We start from the raw sequence: 23488 nt of genomic DNA, 5'->3' as shown, positions 1-23488 counted from the left end.
ATTTGAAAGTGAGATATAATTTTTTTGGTAAAAAAAAAGTGAGATATAATTTTAAAAAATATATGTATTTTTTATTAAGAAAATAAAAAAGTCACATTATATAATTATTTTTTGCCAAAAAAATTATCTGATGTAATCAAGCCATTACAATTAGTCATTAATTATAAGTCATTAAATTAGGGGTAAAAATGGATTAATCTTAACATTACATTAAGTCAGCAAAAAATTGTATTAAAGGGCATTTTCACCCCTCAACTATTCTTAAAAGAGCTATTTGCATGACTAAACATTTGTAGTGTAATGTTTGATTTATAGTTATAAAAATGTTGCAATGTTAGCTCTATCATTAAAACTTAAAAGGAGCATACATGCACATCAGCTAGGCACCGTTTGGATGCACTTGCAAACCATGGTTTGGAAGCCCAAACCATGATTTGCACAAAATACTATCCAAACACCCCCCTCAAAAACCAAAACCATGGTTTTGGGCCAAACCATGGTTTTGGCTCCAAAACCATAGTTTTGGAAAAAGCAAAAATTTTTTGCTTTTGGAGAAAAAAGAGAGAGTGTGAGAGCCTATAGGATATATATCTTGTTATTTTTTTTATAAACATATTTTTTTATAAACATATTTAATCTTATATTTTATAAATATATATACATATTAATTATTTATTAATTATATTATATTATGTATTATTAATTATGTTAATAAAAAATATATTATTAACAATTTTATTCCTCTAAATTAAAATATATCATAAAATCTATTTTTTCTGTAATTATCATATTAACTTATTTCTTTTTTTTAGTAATTTGGATATATAAAAGTGCTTCTGATAACAACTATCCAAACACTCTCACTTCTCAAAATCACTTTTTCATAAAATCTATTCTTTCCAGAATCTATTCTTCCAGAATCTATTCTCCAGAATCACTTTTCCAAACCACGGTTTGGTTTCATCCAAACACACCCTAACTAAAGGACACAACTGTCAACAAAAACGAAAAGTTGGCCACAGATTTGACGACAGAGCGTACCTTGTTGGCAACATAACAAAATTACTACTTAAATCTTTAATATAAGATCTTGTTTAATTTTTATTTTGAGTCTAATTATAAGATTTCAATCCACTTTGTCTCTATGTATTTTTTTCAAGTTAGTTCCTCTAATAATAATAATTCTAGCCAATAAACTTGATTAGTAAGGATATTTTAGAAAAGACAACACATATTTATTACAAATAACTAACTTAACTTATTTTTTTAATTTTCTCAAATTATTCAACTAGCTCTTATAATTAAGGCAGGAGGTAGTATTCTTTTACGTTAATTTTTTGAAGATCTTTTGATGGAATTTAAAGGTTAAAACATCCCATGACATTGGGTAAACTAAATAAGTTGAGTTAATTTGATTGCTTAGAAATCATGTTGAAAATGCTTTGATCGTGATATGAAAAATGCTTTTGTGAAGCTTATTAAGGAATAGCAAGAATCAAAATTTTTAATATCTTTTATAGAAATATTTGCATACTCTAGGTTTTGTTCGATAGGAAGCATTAAAAATTAAAAATAGGGATAGTGATTGGTATTAAAAAAATTATTAAAAAAGTATCTAGCATAAGAGATTGCTTGTTACATGGGATTAGCCAAACCTATGTCCCATATATATAAGTTTGGCTAATCCTATATAACTAGCAATTATTCATGCTAGATATTATTCTAATATTTTTTAATTGTAATCTCAATCCTTATCTCTTATTTTTAATATTTTATACCAAACGGGATGTAAGAGTGCCATGTTGTCTGAACATTGTTTAATGAAAACACAACAATTAAGAACCTGTTCATCCTAGTTGGCCGATAACTCATTTACAATTTTATTTTATTTTTAAGAAAAATAAACCTTTTAAAATGAGTGGTTGTGTTTTCATTGGATAGAATTCAAATGATATGACACTTCTAGCGCATCTAAATATTTCTCATGTCATTTGCACCAAAAAAATATAAAATGGAGAATCAAAATAAATATAGAATTAAATTTACCCATGAATGATAAAAATAGAAAATATTTTTTGAACGAACTTTTAGTATATAGGATGAGGAATGTGACATTACTAACAATATAATAACACAAGAAAAGGAAACAACACTTGTGAAAGCGATTGGTGTGTCCTGATTAAATGCGTTAGTGACAATAAATTTATGAAAAGTTCATTGTCACGTTCCCTGGAAAGCCTGTTTTCTTCTTCTTCTTGCCATAAAAATATATGGAAGGAATTACCCTCTGATTTCCCAATTTGGCTTGGCACTTATGTCGTCTTTTACGTTTTCTGGGTGGGCCTTATTTTTTCTATCTTTTTCTTGCATGTGCAAGAAAGTTCTCTTATGTGCTTTAAAAAGGAAAATTTTTAATCTTTTAAGGTGCAGGATATTTTTCAAGTACATCTAACACTATAAAGTATTTTTTTTAAGTGTTTTTAGCAACTTGAAATATTTTTTAATATATCCAGTATCCCAAAATATTTTTTTAATATGTTTAGCACGTAAAAATATTTTTTTATACATCCAACACCATTATAAAAATAATATCTCAGGATGTTGGATACATTTGAAAAATATTTCAGGATATTGGATACACCACAAAATATTTAGGATGCTGGATTCACCTTAACCCATCTTATTTCAAGCATTAAATTATTTCGATTAAGAAAAAACACATTAAGTATGAAAAGAGCAAGATATCATCTCCAACTTAACTGATAAATTTGTTTTGATTTTAAATATAATATTTTAATTTATTTTGTCTCACAAATTTATAATTATTTTTTCAAACAACTCCATTAATTGCACATGCTAAATAGGGTTTTTATCAAAGATAATTTTCGACGCAAACAATTGAAGGGGAGTTTAAAAACATAATACTGTTTTTACTACAGATAAATGACTAAACTCATTTTTTTAATCTTTTAAATTAATTATTTAGTTTATACATTTAAAATTGAAGGAAGTGCTTAATTATCTAAAAACCAACTTTTACAATTAGCGTGAGTGGCATAATCAACAAACTTATAATAGCCGATTCAACCTGATCATAAATCCAATCAACCTAAATACATAGGCAGCATTTCTCAAAAAGTCAAATAAATAAAGATTTTCTTTTTACTATTGTAAGTTTTTAAAACTGCAACACAATTGTTTGTTTTTGTTTGCATGTCAAGATTTGCAGTCATTTTATTTGTGTTGGAGTTTTTATTCACCATTGTTTTCTCCAATAAACTAAACTTATCTAATTAGCAAAAAAGACTCACCAAAGAAAAAATCAAGTCCAAACACACACGCACAAGACTTAAAGCGGACTTGAAGTAAATTTAGTAGGGCTCATTCTCCTTTAATTAAGTGTCGAGGATTCGATCCTTGTCTTGGGTATGAAAAAACTTTAAAACCCTGGGCGAGCTGTCCCACCCATTGAAGTGCCTACAAGCCAGCGAAGGGATTAGTTACCGGGTCCGCGTGGTGGATACCCTGATGTTTCATAAAAAAAGAAGTAAATTTAGCCACTAATTATCTTAACTATAGATATATCTCCACACTTTTCCGTAACTCATTCATTTAAATCAACAACCACTTACATTGCTTGTATTTTTTTTCGTGCGTTATAAGAAATTTGAAGGATCTTACTCATGATTTACAGATTGTACAAATCAAAGTGTAGATTTTATGGCTGCATAGTATTTATAATTTATAATTTATACAGTCTTCAACTCCACATATAAGAGGTAGTAAATGAATTTACTCTGATTATAAATATAATACCTTAATACACCTTATTTCATGAATTTTAAATTTTTTCCGGAACCTGTCATGTTCACTACGGTGATTATCAAGGATCCAGTTTCCAATGCCAAAAAACTAGAAATTGCATTTTAACAATATTAACACAGACCTTTTTTTTTTTTTAACACAAACTAGTTTCCTAAGTTCTATATTTATGATGGAAGAGATTATAATATGATTTTTCTATGTTTTATACAGAAATATTAATGTCAAATATTATCATAAATTTTACATTTTATGATTTCAGTCATTTCAAAGATCCCATGTGAAGAATAGACAGAATTGAGTTTAGTAAGAAAAATTAGTCCCTTATAAGATAATGAATCAAATATTTTGAAAAGTACCCATATTTAATACTATCTCCTGTTCTAATTATAAGAGCTAATTGACCAATTTGAAAATATTAAGGAAATAAGTTAAGTTAGTTATTTGTAATAAATAGATGTTGCCTTTCCTAAAAATCTTCACTAATTAAGTATACTGGCTAAAACTATTATTAGAAGAACTATTTGGAAAAAAGGTATAAATATGAGAGACAAAGTGAATTTGGGTCTTATATTTATGATCAAAATAAAAATCAAACGAGATCTTATATTAAAGATCGAAGGTAGTATTAGGTTAAACCAGTAAAAAAAACAAAGAACACTAACTGCTTGGATATAGAACTTTCGAAAATCACTTAAAGCAATTTTAGCCCATTAGTCCATTAATTTAATACAAAAAGAGTGAAAGATAGTAAATGTAATGGAGTAGTCAACTAATTTGAGAAAATTAAGAAAATAAATTAAGTTAGTTATTTGTAATAAATAGGTATTATCTTTTCTAAAATATCCTTACTAATCAAGTGTATTGGCTAGAACTATTATTATTAGAAGGATTATTTAAAAAAATACATAAATATGAGAGACAAAATGAGTTGGAGTCTTATATTTAGAATCAAAATAAAAATCAAACAAGATCTTATATTAAGAATCGGAGGTAGTATCAGGTTATGCTAGTAAAAAAACAAAAGACACTGACTGCTGGGATTTATAACTTTCGAAGATCTCTTAAGCAATTTTAGCCCATTAGTCCATTAATTTAATACAAAAAGAGTGAAAGATAGTAAATGTAATGGAGTAGTCAGCTAATTTGAAGAGATTAAAAAATAAGTTAAGTTAGTTATTTATAATAAATATGTGTTATATTTTCTAAAATATCTTCACTAATAAAATGTATTGGCTACAACTATTATTATTAGAAGGACTATTTGAAAAAAACATGCATAAATATGAAAGACAAAGTAAATTGGAGTTTTATATTTAAGATTAAAACAAAAATCAAATAAGATCTTATATTAAGAATCCAAAGTAGTATCAGGCTATAAAGAACAAAGAACACTAACTGCTTGGATTTAGAACTTTTGAAAATCTCTTAAAGCAATTTTAGCCCATTAGGCCATTAATTTAATACAAAAAGAGTGAAAGATAGTAAATGTAATGGAGTAGTCAAATTAAAAAATTAAATTAAATTAGTTATTTGTAATAAATATATACTGTCTTTTTTAAAATATTTTTATTAATCAAATATATTGTTTAGAACTACTATTATTAGAAAGATTATTTGAGAAAAGATATATAAACATGAGAGATAAAAAAAATTCAGTTCTTATATTTAAGATAAAAAAATTAAATAAAATCTTATATTAAAAATTAGAGATAGATCAGGTTATATCAGTGCAAAGAATACTAACTGCTTGGATTTAGAACTCTCGAAAATATCTTCAAGCAATTTTAGCCCATTAGTCCATTAATTTAACACAAAAAGACTGAAAGATGGTAAATGTAACGGAGAAGTCGGTGGGGGTCGTCATGTAGTAACTCGTCTAATCTTCCACTGTCATACGCTACTACTTTTTTTTTGTATGAAAGAATATGCCCAAAGAATAAAGCACTCAAAACTGTGTCTCTGAAAGTTTTCAGACCCAAGGAGGACGAGAAGGAGAAAGAGAGAGACCGAAGTCTGAAGGAAGGTTGATTTGATCATACCATCCGATGGCTTCTACGGAGGGTCTAGTACCTATAACCAGGAGTTTCCTGGCGTCTTACTATGACAAGTACCCTTTTGAGCCTCTCTCCGATGATGTGTCTCGTCTTACTTCGGAAATTCGTTCTATGGCCAATGATTTGCTCAATGATTATCCTCCTACTGAAGGTTTCATTTTTCTCACGCAATCTTTTTTTTTATGTTTCTTGTAATTTTTACCCTCTCTGCTCTCGCCTGCGAAGCTGCTGAGCTCGCAGCTGGGAGTTTCTCCGATGGCGCATGAGTTTGAATTTGTGCCAGGAAGTTGAGATTTTTTTTTCAGTGGTTTTAGCTGTTGACCTCGGCATCTTACTGCCTTCAAAGAAAGTGCTATTTATCCTAAGAGCACGAAATGGGGATAGATTGAATTTTGGTTCTTGCATAGAGTGATCGAATCTAAGATCTCTGCATTCTCGGGCATACATTGAAATGCACAATATTCAGATATATTGGGTATCTAAATATATCCTAGATAATAGATTTGCTCTTGAATATGTAAGATTACCTTGTCTAACCTTGCATAGGCGTCATATATGAATCCTGAATATCTTTTAAATCACACCAATCATTCTCATATATTGCATTGCATCTGTATGTCGCGTCCAAGATGCCGAAAATTTACAACCCTGCATGACTATCAAGGTAAATATATGTTGTATGGGCATCTTTGTTCTCAAATCTTTTGTGCCCTTGTGTAGTTATTTTATTTTTTTTACATAAATAATTTTGGGAGTTGATGTCATTCCAGGAGAAAGAATTTTAATAGATGAAGCTGACCATCAACCTCCGCATAAAATCGACGAGAATATGTGGAAGAATCGAGAGTGTATGGAAGAGACAGTCTTTTTATTACAAAGGTCCAATTGGCCAGAAGGGGTAATCTCTTATTTACATTTCTTCTCCTCCTGTTCAACTCAACTTTGTGAAGGTGAATTTTTTAACTCGTAAAACAAAGTGAATTCATTTTTGAGTTTTCCTTCAACAGAATAGCCATAATTTTAACATCCTACTTGGTATAAGTTTTTTCCCTCCTCCCAAGTTTGTCTAGAACTGAAAAAATGGCACCCATTCTTAGATAGCTTTTATGCTGTGAATTCAGCTTAAGCAGCAGTCAACACCTGACGATGTAGAATTTACTATAGTACTTGACCGGCTTAAAGACAGAGTTCATAATAATCTGAAGCTATTGCAGTCTTTCCAAGCTAAAAATGCAGACCATGTTTTCAACACAGGTACCTTCTTGCCTTTGACTTGATCTAATTACTTTCAATAGATAACGAACTTATAATTGCTTGTATTTCAATTATTAGTGGATGTGAACAATTTATGCTTGCTTGTATATTAGCTTGTGTCATTTTTATGCTGATGGAGAAAAAAACTTTAGTCAAACTACAACAACAAGCCTTATCCGATTTGATGAGGTGACGCCATCGTGTTCTGTCAACAACCCAGTCCTTAGATATGTTGTTGACTAGGAGGTCTCGTTCAATGACCTCATTAGGCGTTCTTCTCGATCTTCCTCTGCCCCTTTTTATGGGACTACATCTAGTTTGATCCACCCTCCTTACTAGGGCCTCCAATGGTCTTCTCTGTACATGTCCAAACCATCTTAAGCGATTTTCAATCATTTTCTCTTGGATAGGTGCCACCTCGACTCTTACCTTGATATTTTCATTTCGAATCCTATCTTTTCTTGTATGACCACACATCTATCTCAACATCCTCATTTCTGCTAGCCCGATTTTGTGCTCATGTTTTTCTTTTATTGTCCAACATTCACTACCATATAACATAGTTGGTCTTATAGCAATCTGATAAAGTTTTCCTTTAAACTTCTCAGGTACCTTCTTATTGTAAATAACTCCGGTAGCTTTCCTCCACTTTAACCATTTAGCTTGTATTTTATGAGAAATGTCTCCATCAATTTCCCCATCCTCCTGTATAATGTATCCTAGATATTTAAACTTTGATACTTGAGGAATGATTTGATCTCCCATCTTCACCTCCAAATCTCCATTGCCTTGTCTCCCCCCAAAATCACAATGCATATATTCTGTTTTGTTCTTGCTTAAGCAGAAACCTTTCGACTCCAAAGTTTTTCTCCATAACTCCAATTTAATGTTAATCTCTTCTTTTGATTCCGCCATGAGAACTATGTCATCCGCGAAAAGCATGGATTTAGGGATTCTTTCTTGAATAGGTTCAGTTAGAACATCCAGAACAATGTTGAACAAGTACGTACTTAAAGAGGATCCTTGATGTAGGCCAATCTTAATGGGAAAGTCCTTTGTCTCACCTCCAAGCGTCCTTACACTGGTAGTTACCCCCTCATACATATCTTGTATAGCTTTGATATAAGCAACCCATACATCTTTTCCAAAGCCTTTCACATTACTTCTCTTGGCACACGATCACAAGCCTTTTCCAAGTCAATAAAAACCATATGTAAATCCCTTCTTTTACTCCTATATCTTTTCATTAACTCCTTTAGTAAATAGATTGCTTCCGATGTGGATCTCCCTGGCATAAATCCAAATTGGTTTTCCGAAATAGAAGTCTCCAACCTTAACCTATATTCCATCACTTTTTCCCATAACTTAATTGTATGACTCATAAGTTTTATCCCTCTGTAACTTGCACAGTTTTGAATGTCTCTTTTATTCTTGTAAATAGGAACTAAAATGCTTCTCCTCCAATCATCTGGCATATTCTTAGAGCGTAAAATTTCATTAAAAAGCTTGGTTAGTCACACCTCACCCTCATCACCCAAACATTTCCAAACTTCAATAGGGATACCATCAGGCCCAACGGCTTTACCATTGTCCATTTTCTTGAGAGCTGCCTTAACCTCTTTGATACGGATCCTGCGGTAAAAAGCTAAATCTCGATCATCTTCGTTAATTAGCAAGTCTTCTAAGTCCTGAGTCACATAATTGCTTCCCTCATTAAACAACTTGTAAAAGTAATCCTCCCGTCTGTCCTTAATATCACCATCAGTAACTAGTACTTTACCATCTTTATCCTTTATACACTTTATTTGGTCTAGATCTCTCTTTTTCCTCTCTCTTTACTTCGCAATCTTATAAATATTTCTTTCTCCCGTCTTTGTTCCTAACTCCTGATAAAACCCCTCATAAGCTTTAGTACGTGCTTCGCTCACTGCTCTCTTCATCTCTTTGTGGAATAGTCTCTTTGTCAATCAAAGATTATAAGCCTTCAAAAAAAAAAAGCCACGGGCAGAATACCACATTAATGACATGAATACTCCTTTCCCTACATTAGTGCTAATGAAACATCCTTAAAAATCTAAGTTTTTGTCCTACACTACATGCACCTTATGACTGCATGTAGTGTGCAATGGCGCAGTACTTTTAGATTATTTTTTCCTTCCAAACTCTGCACCCTATCAATAGACAGCCTTCCGATAATTGAGGGCATAAACTAACCAGATGGGCTTTATAAACTTAAAAACAAGGGGGGGAAAAAATGAACTCCTCATGGGTTTATCTATAACTAACTTTTCTATAATTGGATGAGATAGAAATTGAAAGAAAGATTCACAAGAGTAAACACCAAAAAAGTCAAAGCTTCCCGATTCTTCTATCTGGATTGAGAGAAATGGACTCTCAATGTAGCAAGAGGAATTCTAGCTTGTGGGCATTCCAATTATTGAGGTTTCTAAGATTTTAGTAATGCTTTTCACAGCTCTGCTTTTCATTGTGGATCATTTGGTAGTTCAGGTCTTGCCTTTTCATTCCTTTCCCTTCGTGGTTTGCAATTATCCAAGTACTTTTCCGATGCCCCTCAAACTAGCTTGTTATTACCTTTTAGTGTATTAGAGCCATTTTCAGCCATATGTACCTTATCCAGGGCCATTTTGTGGGTGCCTGTCCAAGTCAGCATGATGCTCATGGGATTTTGTGACGATAGTTAGTTTGTAGGTTATGGTTTGTCGGCAATGGACACATCTGTAAGGGCGTATCTTATCCTTTACATTTTTCATCGAACAGAGTTGTACTGTTGGCTTCGCTTTGGTGTTGTGTTTGATGAGATTGGGCAGCTGTTATTGATAGATTAGGTCCGTTTTGTAGGGCTTTTATCATTTTGTTCTGTTATTCACAAGCTCATTCCTGGAGCTAATTTACCTGGTACAGATAATTTTCACAAGCTCAATCAAATGATTTGCACTTCTATTGAAGTCCAGTTGAGGGATTTCTTGTCCATATACATATTAACTTTCTTAACAATTAGTTATTAGTAAATTTGTATACTTAAAGCTTGATATATCTTGTCAGTCTAAGCTTCTTTTCAAACTATCATTGAAGGTATCAACGTAATGTCCCAGATTATTAATAGTATAGTTATGATAATTGATGAAGAACTTCAATTTTAACCAGACTGGAGCAGTAAATTCACTTACCACAAAAGCAGCTAGTCATATAAGGTCAAGAAAGTCCATCAACTTACAACTTTGGGCCTAACATCATGTTATCACACGTATCCATGCATGATCTTAGTTATACGTGAACAATTTAAGTAAATAATGACCCTGAAAATTCATTATTTTATTAATCGTGGGAAATGAATTTATGTTGGGAACCATATGGCAACAAATCTGTCATTCGGTCTTGAAATAAGGTGAACATTTATGCAGCCCAATCCTAGGCTCTAAAAAGATTTCCCCCTTTTTTTTAAAAAAAATAAAATAAAATAAAACTGCTGCCTATCCACACTAAATGGCCAGATCAGATGACTAATATATGACAACAATAACACAATAAAACAGAGAAACGAGTGCATAACAAGGGACCCAATTAAGTTCTGCTTACAATCACATAAAAAAGGAAATAAAATGGGAAATAAATAAGCTAACTCTGATTATAAAATTCCGATTACAGGATTTTAAAAACATGCATACGTGACGTACTGTCTTGCACTTGAAAGTCCAAACCTACAAAAAGGGCCATCCACCCAAGATCTTATGAGACGATTCCAATGTTAACTAACATTTGCAAGATTTATGGTAGAGGAACTCATGTTGTTTAATGAGTTCACGAAGTGGTGTCAGTTGAATTTTTCTTTTTTGGTTACATGTGCTGATTCGTTTATTTACCATTTATATTACTCAATATTGATAACTCAAGGATGCAAACAATGATAATTCAGAGATGTCAAATTAACCCTCATGTGATCCTTGGTTTATACATTCAAACCCTGCCAGCTTTCTAACTACATTTTCTCTCCTGGTATTTCCACATTACTTCATGTTTTCAGTTTATTGTTCATATGTTTCTCAGATTATAGGACATGTTCATTGTAATATTATTCAAAAAATGTTACGTGCAAGAATTTTATGCATCTAATTTGCTGTTGTAGCCATTTGAGTTATCTTTCTTTGGTGCATAAAATTGCCTTGCTCTGGTTCTTTTTGATTTTTTTTTTTCATAGTGGAGAATCCGGTAGAACTTTTGGCATTCCATAGAATGAAACATAATATGCTATAAGAAACTATTGTCATAGAATATTTTAAGTATGGGCAAGGTTGCTGTTTAAAGAATGCAAAGGTGTCCTCTATGCTGAAGGCCTTCGAGATTTCATTTTCTGTACGGTATTGGATTTTCAAACAGTCATAAGTGAAGGAACTTGATGCTACTGATTTTTTTCCAAGCTGCATAATTAACTGCCTGACAGTGTGTCTTTGATAATTCCTCTGTTAACTTCCTAAGTCTGAGTTTAAGAAACTAAAAATTATTTGCAGTTATGACATATTTGCCTCAAGATTTTCGAGGAACTCTCCTCAGACAGCAACGTGAACGGTCTGAAAGGAATAAGCAAGCTGAGGTTGACGCTCTAGTAAATGCTGGAGGAAGTATACGGGATCGATATGCGTTGCTATGGAGACAACAAATGGACAGGTTAGGCCCATTTCTTTTGTCTGCCCTGTTGTCTATAACTATTACATAATAATATGTTTAGCTATCTATGGTTTGCAGGAGAAGGCAGTTAGCTCAGCTTGGTTCTGCGACAGGTGTCTATAAAACACTTGTGAAGTATCTGGTTGGAGTTCCACAAGTATGCCTCTGGATGCATTTGGATAATTGTTGGATTTTTTTCCTTCAATTTTCCCCCTCATTAATTTATGTAATGATTCATCTTTTCTTTTTAAATTTTTTATTTTCTGTTTGAGTTGCAGGTATTGCTTGATTTTATTCGGCAGATAAATGATGATGATGGGTATAACGTCACTGTTTTCATTTTTTAATAGAATTTCTTTGGCTTGATATCTGAACATGATAATGTTTGAAAAAAAACAATAATGCAAGAACTCTTTTTACTGTCAGACCCATGGAAGAGCAACGACATCGCTATGGACCGCCATTATACAGCCTCACGATGATGATTCTTGTTATTCGACTATTCCTTTCATTATCATGGGAGCGGCTTGGGACTAATAAATTGTGAGATAACATGCATTTTTGGCAGTTTGTGAAGTCTTATTCTTAATTTCCACTACCAAATATCAAAGTTTATGGTTGGTTTCATTAAGCTACTGTTACTTTTGAAGCTCGAAAGTCTTGTAGCCTGCAGTCAGTCCAGTTAAATTATATAATGTTTCGGTTGTAACTTATAAATATTAAATAATGGGCCAGGAGACTTTGTAAGCTTCATAACATTTGAAGTGAGGGAGGGAGATATAAGTTGTGGTTGATGGGGCTTGGAGAGGATAAGCATTCGGTGAGTGCTGTATGGGGGATTCTGTTCTCTTGAACAACTGGAGTATAGAGTGTTCTCATGTATTTTATCCATTTTCTTCACTAACTGTAGCTTAATCCATTAGACTTGCACCTTGTGGTTTATTTTTAATACTTGAATCATGGTTCTGGAATCAGGTTCCATCAGATTTCTGAAATCCCATATAAATCCCTGTAAAATTACAATTTTCTTTTAAAAAACTAAAAGTTTGTATAGCCCTGGTTTTCCCTTTATTTTTCCTAAAAAACCTAACTGAGCCATGCATGGTCAGAGGGCCAGCCCAGTTAGTTGGCTGGGCCTAAGATGGCTGGGTGGACCTGACCAGCTTGCTGAGCCATGCATGCACCCCCAGCTACAGGTTCAAACTGCACAGTGGCTGTTGTAATCGGTTATGAGTGGCTATTGAGTGATGACATTATGCATCTTGATTGTTTATTCTCTTTGGTCTCAGCTCGTAGGTTGGATGTGGTGATTCTGTTGTTAGTCTGATTCTATTACAGATCGAGCAATGTTGTCATTTTAACTGTTTCCTTCATTAATTTTGAGGATTGGTCTTTGTTTTTATTTAAAAATCTTTTTTTCATAATAAATTCTCCATTTCCTATGAAAAAAGGTGTGTTGGAGTTAAGAGTAAATTTTAGGCCTTGATGTTCTTCGGTCTCACATTGCCTATATTATATGTTCTATAGGTTAGCTTATTTAAAAATTGTTCTGTATAAGCCTATTTATGTAAGCTTTTCAGAGTATTCTCGCTATTGTTTAGTTATTATACGTAAAACTTACCTAAGAAGATTATTGATGCTCCTATATTTGGTGTTTAACCTTTTATAATGACTGCTAGGAGTTTTGTCATGTTCTTTTGTCCGTATGTTTGATTTTGGCTTTAATGCAGATGTAATTTGGCGGACTATAGTAATTCCTCTATTATTCAATTTTTCTTGGTAACCTGATAGGAAAAAGGATCAAATTACTGTCTTGGAACAAGCTGTTGATGTCTACACAGCGGAATTTGAAAGGTTCATTAGGTTTCTCAGGTACTGTTATGCTCTTCTATTCACATTGTTCATGCTATGGTAGTCAATTATAATAAACTACTAATAATATTACAGGAGGTACATACATCATATGCAGGAAGAATTTATGAAAATTAGTTGCTGCCTACCATGTATCAATCGGTATCTTGGTATAGTGGGTTTCCATATAGTAGCGACTTTTAAGTCCTAAAATTTGTAGCAATTAGAAGAGGAGTGAGTGGCGCAATTAAGCTTTTAAGTTGTTCGAATAATTGATAATAAGTTACTGTTCAATTAGGCACAAGAAGGACATTTTCAGAATCAAATCTTCTGACAATTGTCATTGCCAAATTCCTTTTCATGGAGTAAAATTTTGAACAAAATAATTACTAGTCGTGGAATCTGTAGCTCCAGATTCAACCACCCAAGTATTAGCTTTTGACTCGGGAATTAAAAGCTGTGGAAGTGTTACTTAGTTTTCTTGGGACAGCTCTGCAACTTATGCGCTTTGCTTGTAGCAAACAAATTAAGCTTTTAGCTTGAATTTTCCAAATTAATTAGCCTCCTTGAACGTGTTTATGTCTTCCCTTTACTCGTTAAATTTTTAGTTCATTTTGTATCAACTAACATTTCATTTTGGTCAGTGAGGTCTTTTCAAATGCACCTTTCTTCATTTCTGCCGAAGTTGCTGGGGCATTAGAAGGGTAATTTTGGAATATTATCTTGTCATTGTTGGAATAAAAGTTTTGATTTAGCATTTCTTAAGACACGTTGTCAAATTTTAGGAAAAATGATGACTACAAGGAGATAAGTGTACCTGCTGGAAAAAGTTATGAGGTATGATTATAGTTCTTGCAAAAAGTATGAATGAATTTTGATTGAGGGCAACCTATTTTTATTTTCTTTTTGTATCTGTGTAATACTCTTGACAAGTTCAAGCGTAAATTATGTTTGCATGGTATGGTTAACGGTGGGAAAGAGTATATTGTTCTGAAATGATCATAGACCATTGTGAACGGGTGACATTTTCATCTAACAAAGAATTTGTTGATGGAAAGAGAAGCCAATACATCATGGGAGGACAGGTGGTCCTTAAACATGAGGAAAACAATTTAAAACAATAATGAAGATTAACTTAATAGAGCTTGCCAATTATTTTGGTGCACTCAAACAGAAGTTCACGTCCTGCTATATATATGTATAGTATAAAATTCTATGATGATGTTCTTTGGTTAGGTTTTACTCACAGTGGACTCAGTAAACTCATACATCGCTTGGGATTTTTCATTAGTGCAAGGCAAGATAAATATGGTATTTCTGCTCAACCTTTTCTTGAAGAGGTCAATGTATATTTTTCCCTGCATTATGATATTGACTTTTATGTTGTTTTTTGTCAGGATATTGGGTTTAGTTTGGAGTTTATTAGTCCATCTGGTGAAAAAACTGTAAGTTGCAATGCCATTATGCATTAATATCTCAGTCTTATTTTGTTAAATTTTCTGATAGCATTTTATTTTTGGTGGGTTAAAGAAGTATTTCTGAAGAAGAACGGAAGAAAAAGGGATTTCTATATTTCCTTCAAAGCACTAGACATTATATTCCAAGTAAGAGTGGATGTCATGCCGTGGAGAAATAATTGGACTGTTGAGATTTTTTAGTCCATTAGAGTTGATCTTATTACCAAGGGCCACTGTCTAAGCAATACTCGAACTTCAAGGGGATTTTTGGATTTTCATAATGGTTTATAAGTAAATGAATTTTTTACACAGTCATAGATTGGTTAGAAAAGTACAGAAAATACCTACAGGATATGCACCAGAAAATCAAGCATACGCACTTGGCATTCAAGTTCAGAAGTTTCTCTTTTATTTAGGTTCTAATTGAAATGTCAGTTTCATGTAGTTGAACCTTTAATGCTAATGAAAAGCATTTGCTCTGTTAGTTTCAGTTAGCTTGTCTCATCAATCCTTTAGGCTCTATGCACTGCAGAAATTAGTATTGCGCATCATATTCTCTATTTGTGTGTTTATTTCTGATATTCATGCTGGTTGACTGGATATGATGCAGCTGATGTTACCTTACCGGCGTTATGACTCTGACCAAGTGAGTTTGGCAAGTTTATTGCAGATTTTATGTTTCATCAAGCTCTTGAAGAGTTTCTTATCTTTGAATTTGTGAAAAAAAATTTAGGGTAACTTCTGCACATTAGAGGCTGGGAGCTATAAACTGATTTGGGACAATACATACTCCACTTTTTTCAAGAAGGTAAATAATTGTTGACTGATTAAATTGAATGGAAAGCGGGAATTGTGTTATTATTCCAATTGGAATCATGCTGTCACCTACCAACGGAATTTTATGGGACAAGGGAATCGGAAGACACTGCAATCTCCTATACAAAATCCTTGTCTTATTAGACCCTTTGTCCACTAGGCTAATTCTCTGTTTACTTTCCTGTGATTGATTTGTGATGCATTGACAGGGCCTTTCTTTTGTTTTTTTCTTTCGCTTTTTCAATTGATGCATGAATAACTGAGAGCACTACGGTTTTCTGACGTGTATCCATATTACATGGATCGTAGGTGCTCCGGTATAAGGTGGATTGCATACCTCCAGTTGCAGAAACAGTGCAATCTGACTGAAGCAGGAATGAGATATCTCGAGGGGGGATAACTGATGGATTATAGTCTGATTCAATTATATTTTCTGTTTTCCTTTTTAACTGCACCTGTGCTCTCGAGGTTGATAGTAACCTCTGGTTTTCTTCACCTCGAGATTGATACAGATGACTCAATTCATTTGGGAGCGGGGGAAGGAGAACCGAACTGGGAAATGCATTAATCATTTGTATGTTGCTAGAAATCTCAATTATATTTAATGATCGCAAAAGTTGCCAGAGTGCACAAAATCGCTGGGACATTGCAGAATAACATTGCTATTCTTCCTAGATTGATCTATGGGGTGTTATATACTTGTAGACTTCCCATACTGGTAATTCAAAAGTGCAATGTGAGACTTTTGATTTTTTTTTTTTTTTTCCTTCCAAATGACAACTCACTGCAAATATAAAAGATACGCCTGCTACTTTTGCTTAGGTTGTTAATTTAGACTTTTTTTGGCTTAATACTCGTTAACTTAGATTAGAACCTAGGCTAGATTACATAAAACTTTTTGAATTTTGAATCATTTGCTTATGATCTTATCACCTTAATGCACCTTGGTCTTTAAATATTTTGATGTGGCTTTCTTGTTAATCCCTAAATATTAAATCATGCGCAACTAATCCTTATTAAATTTACATTTTAGTAACAATCTCTCCCATATCATATTTACTTGATGAAAAGTTCTGTGACAACAAAAACAATTAATTGTATAAACTAAAAATCTAAAGATTCATTGACAATTATTTACGATCCAACATTTAAGTCTTTAGAATCCATATATATGTGTGTGTATATGTATATATAAACAAAAACTCTGTCATTTTAGAGTAAAAATATTATATTTACAACACATTTTTCTTTCCTTTCCAATGCTTATTAGGGGTGTACATGTGCATGCATTGTAATTTAGAAGTATGGACTGAAATTTGAAAAAATAAAAATAAAAAGTGATCAGTTCAACCAGCGGTTCAAGACCAGTTTGGCCAATTCTTGACTGGTTCTCAAGCCCTTTGATTTTCTACCATCTCCAGACCAGACACTGAACCAATTTCCAGTTCAGCCAATCCAATCTGGTTTTCAATCAAAACTATGATTCTAAGAATAAAATATCACGTACGACTATTTTCAGGATTTCGGTTGGGGGTAACTACCCCATTGAGGGTAACATACCTCTCCCTATGCGCCTATGTACATGATTCAAAATAACATCCTATCCAAAGAAGAAAACATCCGATATCTTTCCACCAAGTTAGCATCCATATATTTAGCAGAGTTTACTCCGTTGATCATATTAACAACTTCTGCTGACTCACTCCATTGGCAATCACGATTTGTGACAGCTACAGCTTTCAGCTAGAGTGCAAGACACTTCATCCCCATTACATTTTTATCCAGCAATATATCTCTGCATGCAACAATAAATATATTCTAAATTATATCTTAGTCCAAAATGATATCAAGTGTATCAGTCAACAATTGCCCAGAATGGATATGCTGACTTACAAAACTCTTCAACCTTCATGCGGCGAAATCAATCTTGTGGTGTAAGAAGCATTGTTGGAATAAAAGGTTTTGTATATAAATATCGAAACCCCCAGTCAGTCAAAGCCACTTCATTCCTCTTCCTGGGAAAAGATATTCAACATCACCTACAAAACATATGCATTGCAAACTTGTCATGTTGAGAAATATCTTAGTCTTAGGAACATCTTTGTTCTTATAAATCATACTTAGTTTATAATTTGAGGGAAGTGTAGAAACAGCATCAAACTGCCATTGGAACGAAGAACGAATATAATCTGAGACGGGGCGCTTGAATTTCATTTTACAACCCCAATCTATTTCAAGAAGCATATAATTCTAATCATATTCGATTATAAGAGCAACACAACGGAAAGGGATATTGGCTTGGGCATATGGATGGGAGAGAGATGTGCAGCCTAAGACAGACACGGACAAAAATAACGGCAGTGGTTAAACGCTTTTTTTTTTTTTTGGCCTTTTGGCCAATGGTTAATTGCCCCATTAGGTGCGGAGAATTGTGACCCAAATGAGATCATGAATCAGTGGAATCCATATTTAATTTCAATTTCAAGGTCTGGAGAGGACCACTGACTGTTCGCTTTTCTGATTAACAGCTTAACACTAGCAAGTGTGATAAGAATATACAAAAGAAATTATATACAATAAAAAAATATTTGTCTATATAGAATTTGAAAATTGATGGTACCATGAAAGATAATGGCGTGTTTGCATCAGGAGAGGTAAACAGACCCGTAACAGCCTCTGCTGCATGAATGACCTGAAACATACCCGGTGGAAAAGATAGTTGTTTTCTGAAGGATAGGTAGGGCGGGGGCATGCATTGCGACATCCATATATGGTGAATGCAATGACAATTGCAAATTTAAATAAAATAACTATTAAAATTGAATTAACAAGGAGGAAAAAATTTTCCATCCACAAACTAAAGTTGGCACTTGACAGAAAGAGTCCTATAAATAAGAAAGCATTATTCCAGCCTAGAAACAACAGACATGATACAATAGACAACCTAACCCAAACAAAGTGACTTCTTCATGCAGGGTGGGACATAAACAATCCCCTATAACTATTTACAATGAGGACTTAATTCTTCTCGGTGGGGCGCAAAATTAACAATTAAAACATGAAACTATCAGAAAACAAATCCGTGTCAAACCTTTTTACCTGACTAAAACTCTGAAAGTTCTGAAGGGCACACAAAATTATGGTCATCAAGATCAGAAGGTGTCCAATTTGAGCCTGCCAAACCAAGAGTTTGCTAACATGTGGCAAAACTCCAATGTCAGTCATTGGTGATTTTATTTCTTATTTATCACATATCACGAGCTCCAGAATTCTTGCAAGCTTAGGATATCTCTTCAACCAGCCCTTTGATGTAGCTCGTTTGAGAATCTCACATGTAATATAGTCAGGTTGACACCCTTCCATGGCCATATTTTTTAATAACCCAATAATATCCCAAAACTTGCCTCTTTGGAACATTGCTTTTAGTATGGCATTGTATATTGCAATGCCTGGAATAATCCCATTCTCAAGCATTCGCTTTCTTATATGCAGAGCAACTGATATTTTTCCTTCCCTACAGAAACCACTTATCATGGATCCATAAGTATATCGATCTGGTTTCAGGTGCTGCCTATACATGCCTTTGAATAATTGGCTTAAAAGCATCTTATTGTGTTTTCTGATTGAAGCATCTATAAGAATGTTATATGAAATAATATCAGGCGGAAAACAAGAGTTATGAATATATCTGAAAAAGTCGCATGCAGTCTTAAGTAACCCGTTTTTGCAAAGTTGGTCCAGAACCACGTTAAAAGTAATTGTTGGATAACAACCATCACGCACCATCATTTCTAGAAGCTCCAGACATGCAGAGAATCTCCCCACTTTGCAGAAATACTGAATTAAACAAGTTGTACCAATAGTGTCTGGCTTAATGCCTTCACACTCCATGCGAGACAAGACTCTCTCAATAACTGAAGAGTTTTCTTGTTTACATGCAGCACACAAAATTGTATTGAAGGAAACTGAATCTGGCTTATTAGTTACCCACTCAAAACAATCTAGGAGTTTAAAAGCTTCCTCAAGATTCTCTTGAGCGAATCCCTTCAAAATTGTGTTATATGAAACATTATTTGGAGAAAATCCACTTTCCATCATCGTTTTCAACAAAGATATCATTTCTTGCAATCTTCCCTCGAGACATAGACAGTGGAATAATATGTTTAAAACTGCAGTATCCAGAGCATAGCCTTTTGAAATCACATCTAGTAATATCTCCAAAGCAACCCTGATTTGCCTATTTTCAACAGGCCTCCAGACAAAGCAGCACATGTATGTGGACTAGGAAGATATCCTTTCTGATTTATCACCTGAAGGAGTCCCACAACATCATTCTCTCTATCTTGATGACAAAGTTCACGGAGAATTACATTATAGGTGGTCAAGTCTGGTTCACATCCTCTACTCTGCATCTTGGCTAGGTATTCTAGTGCCTGATCAATTTTCCCATTATCACATAGAAATTTGATGATTATAGTGTATGTTTTGACATTGGGATTACAACCATCACCTTCCATGTCATCTAGACAGCGTAGAAGATCTTCTTCATGCCAACCTTCTTTACAAAATCCATATACTAAAGCAGTATAAGAGCAGACGGTGGGGACTATACCTTTCTTTTTCATTAAATGAAAAAGTTGCAGAGCGGCATAACTCTGGCCAGACTTGCACATAGCCCACAGAATTTTATTATAATTATGCGTGCCACAGAAGCAACCCTCTTCCAGAAGGGTAGATAGTACAAAATATGCTTTTTGGATCATCCCAGCCTTGCCAAGCATAGAAATCAAAGAATCCACAGTGTGCTGAGTAGGATAGTACTTCAACTGCACCATGAAGTCAAAAACGTTGAGGGAATCAATAAAATGCCCTGAGTATATCAGTTTTTTCAGCATTCCAGACAATAAGCTGAATGATGGGACAAACCCGCTACTATGCATCTCTTTTGCAATCAAAAAGGCAGTTTTCAGCTTATTGAGACCCAGCAGCCCATTAATAAGTGTGTTAAAGGTTAATGCATTTGGAACAGGACCAAACCGTCTCATTCCTAGATATAACTGCTCTAGCTTGTCTGTTGATGCATTATGGGATCTCAAATAGCAATAAATCAAACCATTATAGTCATAAACAGTAGGCTTCCCAGCTGTATTTCTCATGCAACACAGTGTCTCCACAGCTTTTTCAAAGTAGCCTGAGGTAGCATAATTATTCATTATATGCTGCAATTCTATATAATTACAATCATGGGCTTCACTAACATCCGTCAAATCCATTGTCCTGAGAGCACCAAGCGAAGAAAAATTCACAAACGCACTGCCATTTCTGCAAATTCGATATGAATTACTTACTAAAGTAATCGTACCAGAATTCACCACTGGCATGAAAGCAGCAATGTTTGCTGAGTAGGGTCAGCTGCTCCTTATACTCTGGATAAGGCAAAATGAGGGAGACAGGGACTAGGTCAGGGAGACGTTAAATAATTATTGAAGGAGAAAGATTACAAAAATCTTCCATGTTATATAATAAACATTAATATATTTATATAAATTGTAGAGAGGTACGGCTCATGTCAAATTCCAAATGCATTAAGCAAATTCTAGTTATGTTAATTTAAAGGAAACGTGCATACCAACTCAAATAATAATTATATTTCAACCTTCCCGAGCTCAGGCAACAAACATTGATTTGGAACCACAACTGTTGTCACATAGTTACACATTCAACTTTACAAATGTAACTTTATAAGGAAGGGGAATTGAAACAAGGTCCACCAACACAGACCAAACTATCAAAAACAGATTTTTAGCAACCACACACGGGGGAGGAGGGAAAAAAAAAAGAAGCCAAACAAGCAAAACTCACGTAAACAAAGTTTTGAAATGCAGTCGTGAGTTCTTCACCGGGAAATTACACAAAAAGAAGAAGAAAAAGATCTCGGGTAGAACTTCAATCTCCCATTATACTATACTATTTTAGCAATGAAACGAACAGGCATATAACAATTCCACACACGAGGAATCCAAACAAGTGACAGCAAACTACGTACAGAAGAATTCGTACCCCTGAAATGCAGAAGCAGGAGGAATTTTCACAATAAGCCCTGAGACAGAAAGAGCCAGAGAAAGACGGGGAGAAAATGCCGACCATTGGCCGCCGCCGATTTTAAACTTGAACAATGAAGGAATGAACGGGAAGAAGGGAGACCTATGCTGTCTTCCGGCTGGGTTCGCAAAGAACTAAACTTTCATTATTTTATTCAACACAAACAGGTAACCCAAACAAACTAGAAAAGGATTGCTGGAAAGTCTAAAACATGGAACACAAAATTAAAAGGAAAACCTGATGCACAGCAAGGAAATATCCCAAGAACTAAACTTTATTAACAACTGTGAAAAAAAAACTTCATTAGTGGATACGTATTTTCATTCCAAAAAAGAAAATAAAAGAAGATAACCCTAGTTAGCCGGAAAAGAAAAAAGAAAAGAAGATAGCCCTAAAACAAAAATAAGGCCTAATTTTCTAGCTAAATCCTCCCATGTGATGTTTGATAATTTTTACATCCTCGGTCACCCTTCACCGCGTTGTCCTGAGGTAGATTTTGATGAAGGATGCCGACTTTTGTTTGCTTTGATGGGTTTTACCCTCAGTTGAATACAGACTTTTACTTAAAAAAAAAAAAAAAGGGTCTTGTGAGGATTTTTTTTCAATGATGGTTCATTGAAACAAGGCTAGATTATTTTAAAAAATGATTGGCTAAAACAATTCTCTTAAAATGTTAAATAAACTTGAAAAACCAAAATAGTATTATTATTTTCATAATATCACGACTTAGTGGGAAAAAAGGAATAATCTAACTATAAATTACAGAAGTTAAAATGTTCCCTTCATATCAATATGGATGTTTAATATAAAACTAGACTATAAATTCATATTTTACATGGAAAAAGAGATGAATCATATTTTTTTTATAATTTATTAATAATACAACTTTTTATAAATTTTATGTTATATAAGTATAGAGATTACCTATGGATGTATATATGTGTGTACAATATTATTCAATATATGCTGTTGACTGCAAAAGGGAGGTTTATTGACCTTGCATTTTCTTTTGATAGTTAAAGAGTAAAGTTAATCATGCTAGTTAATAACCTAACACTTCAAAATATTTCTGATGCTCCGAATATTTGAAAGGCCATTGCTACTTTTAATCATATGTATAGTTCTACTATTTGCAAGCCTCAAGTTGGTTTTGAATTTTATGCAAATATATATATATATATTTTTAATTTAATTAAAATAAAATAAAAACTTTCATTAACTCATTTGTTTTCAAACACAGATATCCTTCTTTTTAATCTAGTAACTGGCAAGAATATATATAGTGATAAGAAAGACTAAATTGATTGAAGGCAAACTTGAGAATTAATTTTATATTTACATTCATATAATTATAAAATCTCAAATAATTTGTAATATTTAATGGCAAATAATTTTTGATATCAATATCAGTATTCATCCAATATATTACTATTAACGACTCTGTCA

The 23488-nt window shown here is 33.4% G+C and overlaps 3 protein-coding genes across 6 annotated transcripts; 1 reads left to right on the top strand and 2 right to left on the bottom strand.

Annotated features, from left to right (window-relative positions):
• Window positions 1-5768: 5768 nt before the first annotated feature.
• On the top strand, window positions 5769-16707 carry LOC114763081 (uncharacterized). The gene is made up of 15 exons (XM_028952678.1): window positions 5769-6030; window positions 6650-6777; window positions 7001-7133; window positions 11660-11816; window positions 11895-11973; window positions 12095-12135; window positions 12243-12359; window positions 13608-13688; window positions 14312-14371; window positions 14453-14504; window positions 14904-14978; window positions 15065-15112; window positions 15735-15770; window positions 15858-15932; window positions 16250-16707. The coding sequence occupies exons 1-15, from the start codon at window positions 5871-5873 to the stop codon at window positions 16307-16309; spliced, it is 1302 nt and encodes a 433-aa protein (XP_028808511.1). The 5' UTR covers window positions 5769-5870; the 3' UTR covers window positions 16310-16707.
• A 540-nt stretch (window positions 16708-17247) lies between these two features.
• Window positions 17248-22215, bottom strand: LOC114763084 (pentatricopeptide repeat-containing protein At3g53700, chloroplastic-like). 4 transcript variants are annotated; one of them, XM_028952685.1, is made up of 6 exons: window positions 22001-22215; window positions 21303-21366; window positions 19040-21217; window positions 18561-18632; window positions 17834-17979; window positions 17248-17735 (listed from the first exon to the last, which is right to left on the bottom strand). In XM_028952685.1, exon 3 carries the CDS (start codon window positions 21211-21213, stop codon window positions 20146-20148), a length of 1068 nt encoding a protein of 355 aa, XP_028808518.1. In that variant the 5' UTR covers window positions 21214-21217; window positions 21303-21366; window positions 22001-22215; the 3' UTR covers window positions 17248-17735; window positions 17834-17979; window positions 18561-18632; window positions 19040-20145. The 4 variants fall into 4 exon arrangements, with proteins under 4 accessions (XP_028808518.1, XP_028808514.1, XP_028808515.1 ...); XM_028952681.1 differs by having other exon boundaries at window positions 19040-21366; XM_028952682.1 differs by lacking the exon at window positions 22001-22215 and adding an exon at window positions 21570-21622 and having other exon boundaries at window positions 19040-21366.
• On the bottom strand, window positions 19181-20038 carry LOC114763087 (pentatricopeptide repeat-containing protein At3g04760, chloroplastic-like). The gene has a single exon (XM_028952687.1). The coding sequence runs from the start codon at window positions 20036-20038 to the stop codon at window positions 19181-19183; it is 858 nt and encodes a 285-aa protein (XP_028808520.1).
• Window positions 22216-23488: the final 1273 nt, after the last annotated feature.

This window comes from Neltuma alba, unplaced genomic scaffold (genome assembly GCF_004799145.2).
Source record: "Neltuma alba isolate B1F8T4 unplaced genomic scaffold, ASM479914v2 tig00011253_pilon, whole genome shotgun sequence".
Lineage (NCBI taxonomy): Eukaryota > Viridiplantae > Streptophyta > Magnoliopsida > Fabales > Fabaceae > Neltuma > Neltuma alba.
Note: the sequence above shows the minus strand (reverse complement) of the source record. Positions and strands in the feature narration are given on the sequence as shown.

Coding starts and splice junctions, on each gene's coding strand:
- LOC114763081 (XM_028952678.1), top strand. CDS start 5,871: ATGGCTTCTACGGAGGGTCTAGTACCTATAACCAGGAGTTTCCTGGCG. Junction 6,031..6,649: donor TGATTATCCTCCTACTGAAG/GTTTCATTTTTC, acceptor ATGTCATTCCAG/GAGAAAGAATTTTAATAGAT. Junction 12,136..12,242: donor CAGATAAATGATGATGATGG/GTATAACGTCAC, acceptor TTTTACTGTCAG/ACCCATGGAAGAGCAACGAC.
- LOC114763087 (XM_028952687.1), bottom strand. CDS start 20,038: ATGATGGAAAGTGGATTTTCTCCAAATAATGTTTCATATAACACAATT.
- LOC114763084 (XM_028952681.1), bottom strand. CDS start 21,321: ATGCCAGTGGTGAATTCTGGTACGATTACTTTAGTAAGTAATTCATAT.